Raw genomic sequence first — 14658 nt, 5'->3', positions numbered from 1 at the left:
AATAAATGTATATACTTTGTTATACTTATCGGTCGTTAAAGGAAAAGGAAAGCATTTTAAATCGAATGGATTTAAGTATCTAGGTTTTATTTTATAGCTAAAATCACAGAGTAGCAGTATTCAGTAAATATTACGGTATAGTTAAGTGTATATTATATTGTAAAGTTACTTACTTACTATTTACGTTCTTACCAAAAGAATCACGTGCTATAATGCTATCCATATAGTCTATGTCTTTCCTTGTTGTTCAAGCTCAAAGTTCATGTTCAAAATTTAGCCGTGAAAGCGTAACAAACAGACTTTCGCATTTATAATTTTAATAAATGATTGGATATTTACCGATAGATAAGTTATAAAAATATTGCCGATTGGTAAATAAATCATTCGGAAAGAATAGAATTTCAAGGTTTTTTAATAGTTTAATTTGGTAATCGCTTGCTCTATTGGCAATATTATTGTTCGTTTGTTAATCAACGAAAAAATATATTTTAACAACGACAGCGTCGTGTATACGATTTTAAACTTTTGTGAAACTTAAATAATAATTTAAAAATGTCCATCAAACTCCTTACTAAATATTATTTTTAGCACAAAAAGTCACAAGCTACGATAAAAGACCCTTTTATCGCAAACAATTATGAATTTAAAATATAAGAAATTACGTCTGTGAGGTCGTTCTGCGTATTGTAATTTTCGCTCGGCTGTCAAAAACATTAGAATTTCCACTTTAAAAGCTTCAACCAAGTGAAATTGGTATATGTTTTAAACAAAATTTTAAATTTTTGGTATAAATATGAATTGCTAAAATTTTATATTTTAAAAATAAGTAATGTTTGAATTGTTAGATTTAATTTATTAAACATATTTCGTTGTCATCTTTCTAATTTAACTAATACAATAAGTAAAGTTTCTTTGTTAAGAATAAAATTAAAGTATTATACCTTAGTCGAAAAAAGTCGAAATAAGAAAATTAAATCACTCTGAAGTTTGGATTTATGATAAAATTTTAGGAGAGAAAATAATCTATATGTAATCTATTTTTTTTTATGGCATTTGTTGGCGGACGAGCATATGGGCCACCTGATGGTAAGTGGTCACCACCGCCCATAGCCAAAGACGCTATAAGAAATATTAACCATTCTTTACATCACCTATGCGCCACCAACCTTGGGAACTAAAATGTTATGTCCCTTGTGCCTGTGATAACGTTGGCTCACTCACCCTTCCAACCGGAACACAACAATACAGAATACTGTTATTTGGCGGTAGGATATCTGATGAGTGGGTGGTACCTACCCAGAGGGGCTTGCACAAAGCCCTACCACCAAGAAGTCTATATTATTATATTTATTTTTTTTAAATATCTATGGTATAATATAATTGTTAATTTTTATTATCTACGGAATTAATATATTTTAAAATTCCTAACCACCTTGGGCATCTATATCTTACCTATAAGTAATACTTAAAATCTAAACATTCTTTATTCAAGTAGGTTCATAAAATTCTTTTTTGAATCATTTACGTTACAGTGTTTAATTAAATGTAAATTTACCACCGTTTCGGAAAGTAGATCCTACCGAGAAGTTCAAGGAGCTCAGTATTAGTCTTTTACACCACTTTAACTGCAGAGTATGTCAATAAAGAGTACTATTAAAATTATAAATATATCTTGCCTAAAAATCAAGAAATACTAAGTCCACACTTCAATATGCCAAGTTAATATAATTGTGGCATACCTAATATCACATATATTTATTTTATGCAATATTTACACGCACTAACCTAAACTGAACTCTCTATATTGTTCAATATTCATATTATTATAGTTAAAACCAATACACAATTACTTTTTAAAAGTGGTTTAAAATGAGAGATATTTTTTGTCTGTGAATCATTTAATCGGACAGGTCGTTATCCCTGTTCGTTCTTCGAACCTGCGAACTCGTGTCAGTGAAACCATTAGGCAGCCGGGATAGTGGGACTGTCGTTGACCTCGGCTTGTTTCATTCATCTTTTATCATAGATTATTTCACTCGACTTGTCGTGATATATTGAAAGTATGAATTTCTTTATGTAAATCAATAATTTTACTAACATAATACAAAATATTAACAACGTTGGGAAACTGGGGAAATGTTCTACGTCTACATAACAGTGTACACTATTACTTTCGGGGTGGTTAAGGAAAACAATGTTAGCTTACCTGCGTGTGTGGTGTGAAAATCTGTCACATTTTATCCAGCAATCCAATGGAGCATGGTTATGGAATAAGCCCCAAAGCCTAATAAGGCTGTGAATTTACATTTTGTTTTTATATTTATATCTAAATGTGTTTTTTATTGCGCTCGTTAAACGCAAATCGACGCAATGTAACCCCTGACCATTATTATATACTTAAATATTAATTAAAATAATTAAAAAAACTAATTTAAAACGTTTTATTACGATTTTATTACGGCTGTTGTTTTATTAAAGCCATAACTTTTTCACTTTATAACTTATCATTCGAACTTGATTTTATTAGAGACAATGACTTCCAATACGAGTATCCTTAAATTTACTGGTGATATGTTTAGTAAAATTCCTATATGTGTTCTAAATGAGAATAATGATAATTGTTATTAACTCAACTCAAGGCTATTTTAAATTTGAATTAAAAATTGTCCCCACATTTACTCCTTAGCAAGAGAAAATTTGGCTACAAAACTATTATCTGGCGTTTTTTATTTAATTTAACAATACACCAGAACCGTGTACGACTAAATTGTAGAACTAATATTTACTTAAACAATTAAACATAAATTTATATCGCGTCATTTTATTCTAAATAAGTTACATAGAAGATTTCATTACATTATTATGTGATACATATACTATTTTTATTATTTATTATATCGATGATAAATACACATATAATACATCGATATAATAAGTATACTATATATAAGGACAAAAACTAACTATGCCAAAAATCGCTTTTTGGTAAGAGCATGTGACAGTTATAAATTTATAATAAACATAACAGTAATCTATAACGTGAATTTGATTATATCTAAGTATTAATTATTATTTAATTATCTTATTAGATTTACTCCATGTTTTAATGTAACAGTGGAATTTTTTTTAGCTTATGTAAAACTTATTTTGGTGTCAAATGTTTATGTTGCTATGCTATGTGTTTCCCGATTATAAAATAAATAAATAATAAATATACTTATTATATCGATGATTAATTGTAAATAGGATAGACGGGATATATATGTTCTGTTTAACCAATTGTTTATAGTTGATATATTTTATTTTGTTTACTGCCTTTCTTACGGTTTTAATAAGTCTAACGAATATAACATTTCAAATACCCATTGCCAGCCATTTCCCGATAAAAGATATCCGGAAGGACATAAACCGTCGTCTTGTCCGTCGTTAGGTGCCTTATTTTATATATATTTTTTATAGTACCTACATCTCATTTTATTGTCCTCGCATAAACATTTCATAGCCTCTTCAAAACTGAAGAAATACGACGCACTTCAAACGGAAGTTTAAAGTTAGACATATTTGATGTTGCATGGACTTCATTCTCTCGTAATTTCGCCTTCACCATAATTGGGTGCCATTTCGCTACCTATATATATCGGTGTGGGTTCTTACTTACTTAATCAGTATTACGTAAGATGAAACCTTTTACATATACGTTTCTATTTCCTGTAGTAGTAATATAGTATATAATATTGTTTTAAGTATAGTTTGTCATCTTGTGTACTGTCAACTCTATTAAAATCACGTGGCGAAATTTTATGGACCAGTAGTGCATACGCAAGTTGAAAAATAATAAATATGTAATCTCGTCTTTGGGAATCGTGTTTAATTACCTTTAAATTGATTTTTCCGCTTGACTGGGTGCGTGCCAGGTCAAGGTTGGTATCAACGGGCTAGGCTACAAATCTTGTGAAGTATAGCTGGTTAAAAATTTTATAACTTATATTAATCTTTAATGGTGACGATGTCCATCGGACCGGGTTCTAATTTAGTATTAAATTTCACAAATATGTGCTCAAATATATGTACTCACTCTCACTCTTTGTCAGGTAACACAAGACGAAAACTGCTTTATGAGAGTGAGGCACGAATTCAAATACGGCTATGCTCCTTCAAACCCCGAGCCTACTAAGTGTTCCTTGAAATAAATCCTTTTTTTTTTAAACTTAGTGGCTCTACCTAAATTTCAGCTCAGGAATTTGGGAAATGTAGCCTTAGAATTTAGTGACTAGACAAACGAGGTCCAAAATAATTAACAACCAACTGAATAACTAGTTACTAAAATTTTCCTTAATAAGTCTTCAGTGGAGTCGTAATGATATTATAATCCCCAAGCGTATTATACCTACATCATACCAAAATTTACCAAATACTCCCATTTCATGTAAGGTGTTCTGACCCCAATTTGTCCACGGGTTCACCACATCGGTCTAGGACGATGACATTGTAACCCGAACTCTATATACATTCATATTTCAATCCACTTTGAACTCCACTGGGTTGACTATGATGGAAATTAAATCTTCGCTAGTACACTTTGATCTGAAGCTTGTGAAAATTTGTAATTTACCTTTGATTATGTTTGTTTATTTGAATTTTTGATTACATCGTTATATTAAAAGATAAATAATTAATGACGTTATATTATACATTGTGTTTATTTTATATATGATTTTGTTCATTATTTTTTACACTTTTTTTTGCATTGCAAAATATTAAAACGCAATGTTTGGTTCAAATTATAACCCAGTAGAAATTAAATTATTAATATTATCGGTTAAAGACTTTTTTTTTGTACAATTGAATGCTTAAATTTTATACATATATTTCGACCGAAAAAACATTTTTGGCAAAAAACAAGGCGAAATAAATTAATTATTGAGGTTTCACAGAACGTTGACTAACTTATGCAAACAACCTTTGACACACGACTGGTGTGATAAGGTCTTAGCTCGAAATTAGTATTTTTTTTTCATATTACGAAGATTCAGTCGGTGGAATGCTTTGATATAAGGAACGATTAATATATCTTACAGTACCTTTGTCTATGGGTAGTGATGATTACTTATCATTAGGTGTTCCATTTGTCAGTTCTCCTCGTGTTTCATAAAATAAGAAAAAAAGGTTATATTGAATAAATCATTCCATAAGAAAAACTGTAAGAAGAGATAACTTAATTTACTCACTTGGAACATATATCTAAAGGGAATGTCCATATCAATAAAAGATTTCTTACAAAGATTTTCATGATATATCTTTAGAATTATTTGAATAAACGATCATGAGTAGCTTTTTATGTCAACTCGAAGATGTATAGAAAATACAAAGGCCTACTTCTACGTCGCCTACACTAAACGGACTTTTCTCCCATATTACATTCTCCTTTGTTACCAAGCGTGGTCGAAACTGGGACGAACAAAGTATTGGTTTGGCTTTGTCAAATGTAATTTTTGCTTCGAAACTTCGCTCTTGTTATTCGAGTCGTTGTAAAACATTGCTCTTTTATCCGATACAACGGATGTGTCGCGCCGGTTCGTTTTACGTGAATAATTGTTTTAAATCTTGTCACAATTGTGTTGTCGGCTTCTCATATCTTCGATTTTTAAACAATCTTTTAAACTACTAACACAAGACGTTCAAGCATGATTTTGAATAAGTTCCCTCCAAATCGACTGTTCTCTAATTGAAAAAGACAGTTTCTAAATTGGTGACCAAAACAGCTGTCGTAAAGATGAAAGATAAAATAAATCTCTTATTTTTAAATTTAATAATTTGGGAAAATTACTCGCCATAAAAGGAGTAAAAGGCATAAAAGGATAAAGCATTAAGAATATTAAATTTTGTATCTGGATAAAAACTTCTAGGCGTATAATTTTATGAACAAATTTTGTTGTATTAAAAGTCAATATAGTCACTGTTCTACAATTACTGGATATGCCAGCTAATGGATTTCTGTGAACACAAAACCGTAATGATGACACGATGAATGAACGATTAATGTATGAGGTTATTTTGCATGACCTCTATGAGTCAAGAGGAAAATAAAAAAAATGAAAATATAATATTTTTAAAATTATGTACGTAATAATCATAGGTAAATACTATTTCGATATTGCGGACTTTTAACTGATAAGCATGTTTTTAACATAAATTCAAGTATTTTATTCAATTATCAGTAGGTCTAACTGCCGTTGCATTTAAATGCAATGGTGTTTATTTATTCATTGAAATGACTATACTATTTAATTTATCACTTAGCTTCAGCATTTGCAAGTTTAATACCGAACTTAATGCTCTTGGATGTAAATACATAGATTATAAGCATCGAGTTTCTCGCTAATGGATCCTTATGACATAATTATAAAAGGTATAATATTATGTTACATTATTATTACAATCGTTTTATTATATTTACGGACATCGTACAATTGCAATGACATCTTGACGTTGACCGCTTACTAGAACAAAGCTGTTTGGACTGAGACTATTTTTACCCGATTACTGCAAGGCAAAAAGGAGGGTTTGAAGTCATGTATGTTTATACGTTCCAGTATGGCTCCCAAGTTGCATGTTATATCCAAACGGCAGATGTAAATCCAATTATACCTAAAAAAATTTTCAACAAGTCTTGATCTAATGTTGTGGTTTATTTTGCCATGATCAGGTGTGATGTACCTACACACTTCCATCTCAAACCACTTTAACCTCAACCCTTGCCTTGCCACGTTTCCAGGAACAATCATACTAGTTCTACGTGTACTACGTGTAATGGATTTGTTTCATAATTCAATGATTAAATAAATTACTTGATAAATTATTTTCGTATTAACATTTTCCTTAAATATTAATAAAACATATTATGAAGAGGTATCCGCTGTTTTAATAATGTATTATAAATAATATTTGTTTGCATACATCTAAGTTTGTTTAATAAATATAGGAATGACTCACTTTAAATAGTAAACATTTGCTAGAATCAGACCTGGATAATATTTCTTTAAACATAATAATTACATTACACAATGCAACACGTGTTACGTTGAGGTCACTTAACAATCTCTGACGATATCCAACTAAAAGGCACGATCGACGTTTGCGCAGCTGTCAGTGAACTCGTGTAGAACAATACGCTCGCTGGTTTACAATTTCCTCTTCCGTTTAAATCTCGATACACACTATGTATTATTTTCAAACAGAGAAATTAATTTGTTTTGTTTTGTTTCAGGAACTACTACAAAGACAAAAAACCGTCGGTCTCTAGAAGCAACACATCTCAAGAACGAAGTTTCACAACAGTCTTCCAAAGTATCACCTAAAACCAATAATTTACAATTTGGTTTCAAATCAATTTCTAACAAAAATTCTGCAATAAAAACCACTGATAAACGACGTAGTGTTGAAAGTGGTATCAAGCCTAGTTGTATACCTTTGTCCAAAAAAAATCTCGAAAAATCAGGTAATAATAATTCAACGTCACCCCTTAAGCAAGAATCGATAAAAGAAACGACAACGAAAGTGGATAATACAAAAACTAAGTTGGATCAATCTAGAGGAAAGTCTTTACTTAGAAGTCCTGAAAAAACTAAGAGTGATCCAGAAAACGGTCGTAAAGACAAAGTTCATCGAGCTCAAAAAGGTAGTGAAAGTCTTAAAGAAAAATATCATAATTCAAAGAAAAGACTGACTAGTTTAGATAATTCTCTAAAAAGTGGGAATAATACTACAAATATATCTAGTAAAATTATATTGAATGATAATTTGAGCACGAATTCATCCGTGATTCCTAATGTTGGTGAGTTAGGAAATTTAAAAAATAGTGCAAACATGTCCACACTCCATGATACTGTTAGACCACATGCAAGCAGACTTTCTCAGGAAATGGATAGTTTAGCTGCTTTGACGAAACAAACTTTAGATAGGGTTAACAAATTATCGAATAACTTAACTAGTAATAAGTTACATGTGACTGTACCAGATTCTCCTCGTTATGACACTTTATTTGCATCGACATCGGAACAAAAAAATAATAGTCATACATACAACTACGGATTGGTTAACGAACGTTCTGTTGTAAACAGAGGCGTCTCTGAAAGATTAAAAGATATAGACACGGCAGCACAGAGACTGATCGATTTTGAAAAACAAAGTGCAATGTTTTCTGATCTCAATAATGATTCTTCTAGTCAAAATCGTCGTCTTGATAACTCTTCGACGTCTCATCATACGCCTGTGTCTATATTAAAAAGAAAATCAATTAATGAAGAAAATAATATTACAAATCCCCCAAATAATTCTATTACTTCTCCTCCTGTTACTTTCTCTCCAAGCGTTATTGAATCTCGCAGTAAATGCCGTTCTGAAAACCGACAACGTCAAGGTATATTAAAAAAACGCCGCAGCTTGGATGAATCACAAGTCGCTAGGCGAAGGTCTTGCAGTCCAGAAGTATCTTTTGCTGATGATGGTTCATCTGATACATGTAAACCAATATTAAAGAATAGAAGATCATCATTAGAAGACGTTGTAAGGAATCGGTCGCCAGATGGTCAAATACAAGGCATCTTAAAAAGAAAAATGAGTCGAGAAGAAGATCATTTAAATGACGATGTTTCACACGGTTCTCCGGAACCACATGGTATTCTAAAACGAAAATCAAATTCAAGTTCCAGTAGCAGTACTACATCATCTCATGTATCTATAGCACAAGCTGTGCTGCTAGCGGCTGCAGGTGGTGCTGAGTTAGTTGAAGAAGATAAAGAAGCAGTACGACCTATTCTAAAGAAAAAAAGTTTTTCTGAAGAAAGACCTTCTCCCGACTTACTGTCCTCAGACACACCAAAACCGATATTAAAGAAAAAATTGACAGAACACGACGATTACGATTATGAATTTCCTAAAAAACCAATTCTAAAATCATCGAAAAAATTGTCCAGCGATGAGGGACATACATCTAGTTTCGACATGAGCGAAGACGACAGAAGTTCACGAAGACCATCACTACTTAGATCACGAACTTCAGATCATTCTGGCTCAGAATGTGAGGCGCTAGTTAAGCCAATTTTAAAGCAGAGAGGCTCGAGTCTAACTAGGGAACGCAGCCAATCGCCACGCCCACGGCTTTCATTTTGTGCAGACAACGATGCGAATATTAGTGCGACGAATTTTAGTAGCGATGCGAACGACTTGTTGGCGGCTGGTCCGCGACGAGTCTTGAGTCTCGACCCGGAAGAAAATTATCCGAGTGCAGTGATCCGACGGAGAAATTTACGACCCAAAGCAAACCCTCGGTCAATGAGTTTGGTGTGTGACGTGAACGACGAACTACTCTCGATTTTAAATAATCGCCGATTGAAAGTAGACGAAACTTGTGAGAACGGACTTTGTGACACTTGGGAACGGGATAAACTTACAGACGATAACAATTCAAAAACTTTTCCATCGATTGCGTCTCGAATTAAGAGTATGGAACAAGCTCTTACTAAAGATAATTTCTTAAAAGATCAACCTTCAACATCCAAAGTGAAAAATCGTGATAAAGAGCGCCATAAAACTCAACCTGTCACCATCGACGAAATGAGATCGATAGCAACAAGGTAAGATATACATACATAAAGTAATTTTTTCTATTACTAGTTTGTGACTCATAACGGGGTTAGAGTTTTAAATCGATTAGATTTCACTATTTAAGTTTCAGTCATATTAAGCATTGCCAAAATGTCACGATTTCTAAATGTTGTCATTACTTTATTGCAAGTAATTTTGATTTTCCGCATCGACGGTGTCCTTAAATATTGTTTTCCTGATGTAAAGGTGATTATACGCTTTGTGTCGATTGTAGTGAAAGAAGCTGAGTCTTGGCACGTGTCCATTATTTTGATGAACAAATACATCGTGGGCGTATATCAAATGTTACTCTCATTTTATTTTTTGGGTTTTGTTTTCTTATTGAACACAGTTTAGTTTGCACAGCTTACCATTAGAAAAAAGTAATAATTATATAATTTATACACTAAGATACAAATATATGATGTGATGAACAATATTTGAGGTCCTGCTTTGCTCCTGGTAATGTTTACATCTTGCTATCAACGATTTTGGTTGTATTAACTATAATTTTTATACATTTAGTATATGCTTATAAAAAAACGTATTTATATATGAAATTTCTAACTTTTTCTTTGTACATCTATCGAATTGGTTTAACGAATAAGAAAGTATGAAATGCATAAATATCTCCTAAATATTAAACAATTAAAATTCCTTAGCAATCTTCCGACGATTTTAATAATAATAAAGATAAACAAACTCAATTTTATTCTCTCAAATGACGAAAGTTTTTATTTGAACATTTAAATAATTTAATTTTTAAATTAAATAGAACTCTAGATTTACCATTCTTTCTTTAACCTGTCTCATTTTGACCGAATTGTTTTTGTTCTCAAAAGGATAAAAGTAGTTAATCAGATAATGTCTCCTAATTAACGTTTCGTAACTTTGGTAAACATTTGATGCTAATTTTGTGATGAACAGTCGTCTGACATCATCTAGTGGTTCAGTTTACTGTTTGAATCATTTACAGTCTGGAAGCGTAACAATTAAATTTGGTTCGTGTAGCTCTATCATTATTTTAAGTATATAATTCTGTAAATAATAACGAAAGTTAAAAATGTACCGGTTACTTAAAGAGTGGCCGCAATTTAACTTGTAAGTATTATAAATATCTAGTCTTCCTTACGTTTTAACATTGTATTATTTAAACAAAGTTTGTCTTTCCAAATTGATTGTACCTTTTTATAGGCTTACTTAATATATAAACAGTGGCGACATTACATGTAATAAATCGTTAAAAGGTTAATTAGTCTTTCTATCAGATTACCTACTATGCGTGATATTCAAGACGTTATTTATACTTGGAATTCTAACAGACGATATGTCTTCTTGGTCGTATTTTTATTATAATGTCGCATTCACTTTATCGGTCTCTTCTAATTTTGGACGATATAATTCGTCTTTTTTGTGCGTCTGAGATTGCATTAATCTGGTCAGTGATTAACTTCGTTCGTGGTAGCATTTACTGGTACAGTGCTAGTTAAGACGGTATGTTGATGACGGAAATAAGCGCTCCAGTCGTTACTGGGTCAGCACTATTTCTGGCTCTGTTGTGCTACGCAGCAGGCATTCAATATTTTATGACCAGAACACCTGATGCGGGGCAAGCTCTTGATGCCCTTAATTGTTGCTTTTTAATTTATGGCTACTGTGATGTTTTTTATCATAAAAAAAAAAACATGCTATTCGCAAAGTTTACCTTTGATGTATTATATGAAACAAAAAAAGTTTTCTTATAGTGATTATCATAAAATAATAAGTAAATGAATGAATATTTATAAAATTATCAAAGAAAAATATCTGAACAATAAATTAAAACAGTACGAAAAGGATAAATTAAAAATTCGTGATAAAGTCTTATGCTAATAAATCTCGCGATATCAAACTGGAAATTTATATTTAGAATAAATTGCCAATGGTGTCGAACTCCTTTAAATCCATAAACAAGGCTGCCAGTCCAAATCACTCATGCTATAACTCATCAGAACATATAAAATGAAACTGAAATATCAACTATCTCTTTCTAACTAACGACGAATGTTCTACATTAACGCATTTCTTTTCTCATTTCGCAGTTTGGAGCCGGGCCAAGCGAATTTCCAAGCGTTCGGTATAGCGGGCTGTAGTTTTCCGACCCGTTCCGTCGAGTCCGGTGCTGTTCTCTCGGCCAAGGGCCCCTGTCTGGGGGAGCCCGAACGAGATCCTTTTGCAGACCTCGAGTCACCACAACTGGATTCCAACTTGTTCTATGCAAATTTACCGATAGAAAACGGCGTCTTAAAAAATGTTGTCGCTAAGAAAGACAGCTTTGGTGAGGCTACGTTTCTAGATTTTGAAAAGATCTGCGCCGATAGCGAAGCAAAACAATCTACTCTAGATGAAATCGAACAAGAAGTAAACAAGGTTCGCGTCGCTCTGGACGAGGACTGTCGTGCTTTAGACGAAGACGAATGTAACCAAGCCGAAGCAGATAATTGGAGCCTGAACGTGTCTTGTGATAGCGGAGTTTACAATCGCGCCTCGTCCCGCGACTCCGGGCCGCATTCTGGTTAGTATTACATTAAATGTGTTATTAATCACCGTTAGTAAAAAGCAATTGGTCAGTTTGAATAATCATTAAATTTATTTTTAACAAATTGAACGTTCTGGATGAATGTACGTCGAATCCAACTTTTGACTTATTTAGTGTTTGGGGCAATCAAAGCTAACTGTAACAGCGGTCGTAAAGGAAACACGTGGAAAGAGTCGAAATAGTCGGTTTGCATTAAACGATGTTTGTTTATGTTTATCGTTAAAATTAGAACTGTCTCGCTAGTCATATTAGGATGGTTTTCAAAATAATTCTGTTTAACCTTGTCGATGTGTTTCTGTCCTTTCATTTAGGTCAATGTAATACGTGTAATATTCATCAGCGCTACATTTTAAAGGTTGCTGGTAAATTATCAGTGAAAAAAACAAATGTATATTAATGTATAAATTCGATCAACGTGTTTTAATTTCAGTTTCAAAGTAACATTGTAGTCAAATTTCTTGCACGCAATACTGTATTTTGTGTATGTCTATTTTTGTTCGTGCTCGAGACTAATACTCATATTATCGATTTTCAGGCGAGGAGTTGGGTTTGATAGAGTGTCAAGAAATACATGAAAACCAAACTACAAACAGCAGTAACGATTGGTCATCAACGTCTATAGAACAAGGTCTGCTCAACATGGACCGTCACAGGAAGTCAACGGAGAACGAGGCTCTTCGAAGCCCGGAGGAAAATCAGAGTGACGATGAGACCAACGATCACTCCGGGTTCGCTCTCGGTTTGGTGAAAAGCAACAGTGTTGTTGCTAGAGCCAGTATGTGGCAACAGTTACAACAGCAAGCTAAAGGTTGGTTGTAATTATTTTAAAACACAACAATTATATAATTTTAAAATAAATTTAATATAATATTTTGGATATTTATATCGTGAAGAAAATGCCAAACAAGATTATACGATATGCATATTGGAATTATATTTGTTTACTACGATAGTCGATGAAATAGCATACGCTTATTCTTATAAAGCGTCCTTTTTAGTAACTATGGAACTAAAACCCCATTCCAGTAAATGTACAGGTCAACTATTCTTCCAATTTTTTTTATTTGAATCCGTTTGATTTGATTTAGTTTGATGTAAAAATGTTTTTTTTTTTACATAAATGGGTGTATTTTTGTCGTTATTTTTATATTTTATTATCCATGCTTTTTGAATCCTTATTATCAATATGTCTGTCTATGCCTATCATCGTGTCTGCTGTTTTAACTTATATCTGATCAAGCGTATTTTCAATTACAGGAACACCAAAACCGCTAATTCGTCACAGTCGCTCAAAGTTAAAGGAGGGGCCTTCGGTGACGGAGCGGTTCAAAACACAAGCTATCCCGACACAGTCTCCAGAGGCTACCAGCCCCCCAAATGAGGGGTTCTCTCTAGCGCAATCCAAAAGCACTGCAAACGTGCTAGACAGAGACGAAGATGGTAAGCCTGTTTAAATTATTTAACTGCACATTAAATATAATTTCCTTTACTTTATTTTCATAGCGGTAAATATTCATTTTCATTATTTATCAATATAGTACGCGGTGATTATTTATTACCGATAACATTACGGAAACGTTACTTAAATAGCATGTAAATTGCATTTGGTACCGACGAAACGCTTTCTGTCTTTTGATTGTCGGCTTTATTTCTTTTTTGCATGTCCTCGACTACTCTACTATGTGTATGTCCCGGGCTCTGTTAAATGCACAATGTAATGTATATACGCACACTCTCACCGGTGGCAGCTAAGTTAGACGAGGACGATCCAGCCAAGATGTCGCTCGCGGAGAAGATGAAGATGTTCAACGCGAAGCTAACGCACAAACCACCCGTCGCTGGACTGCCACGACCCAAAGACGACAGGGTGCCCAGAGCGTCCAGGCTTAGGACGATGCCGGTTCTCGCTAGCCAAGTCCAGGAGGCGATGGAGCAAAACGAGAGACTGACCAAGTCTTTGACCCACGAAGACGTACCTCGTAATTCAGATTTTCAACTCAAAATGGAATTATTCCGATCGGCGAGTGCGAGAAACACGTCCTTAGAATATCTCATGAGGCAGAACGCGAAATTCAGAAGCTTAGGTCTGATTTAGTTCTTTAATTTGTGTTTTTTTTCTGTCGATTTTTCCGCTTGTCGTTTCGCTTATTTGGGTTCAGCACTAATTTATTTCTTAAAAGATTCGCAAGGTAAGTGGAACAAATCTCTTCGCATGTTTTTCTTGCACGAAATATACTAATGGTGTTATTTAATTACTTATATAACTACAGGATTTTATTTATATTTTTAAGGTATAGTAATAAATAATTATATAATATTGTGGTGATTTTCTTATTTTTATAAACACTAACACGTATTTCCTACTCCGTTCCCTTCCTGACTTTGATTCCTTATTTATATACAAACAAAACAATTAACACTTTGTCGCATGCATT

General features: G+C 33.0%; 1 protein-coding gene across 6 annotated transcripts in view; it reads left to right on the top strand.

The window, feature by feature from the left end:
• LOC113403058 (supervillin-like) overlaps nucleotides 1-14658 on the top strand; it is a 182131-nt gene that overhangs the window by 85815 nt on the left and 81658 nt on the right. For 5 of the 6 annotated variants that reach the window (XM_026643491.2, XM_026643492.2, XM_026643490.2 and 2 more), the window contains 5 exons: nucleotides 7268-9635; nucleotides 11727-12199; nucleotides 12759-13031; nucleotides 13481-13663; nucleotides 13972-14307. In XM_026643491.2, the coding sequence (XP_026499276.2) occupies nucleotides 7268-9635; nucleotides 11727-12199; nucleotides 12759-13031; nucleotides 13481-13663; nucleotides 13972-14307 (3633 nt within the window). The remainder of the gene's footprint in view (nucleotides 1-7267; nucleotides 9636-11726; nucleotides 12200-12758; nucleotides 13032-13480; nucleotides 13664-13971; nucleotides 14308-14658) is intronic. The other variant, XM_026643493.2, reaches the window with a different exon arrangement.

The sequence above is a fragment of the Vanessa tameamea genome, chromosome 16 (assembly GCF_037043105.1).
Source record: "Vanessa tameamea isolate UH-Manoa-2023 chromosome 16, ilVanTame1 primary haplotype, whole genome shotgun sequence".
Classification (NCBI taxonomy): domain Eukaryota; kingdom Metazoa; phylum Arthropoda; class Insecta; order Lepidoptera; family Nymphalidae; genus Vanessa; species Vanessa tameamea.
Note: the sequence above shows the minus strand (reverse complement) of the source record. Positions and strands in the feature narration are given on the sequence as shown.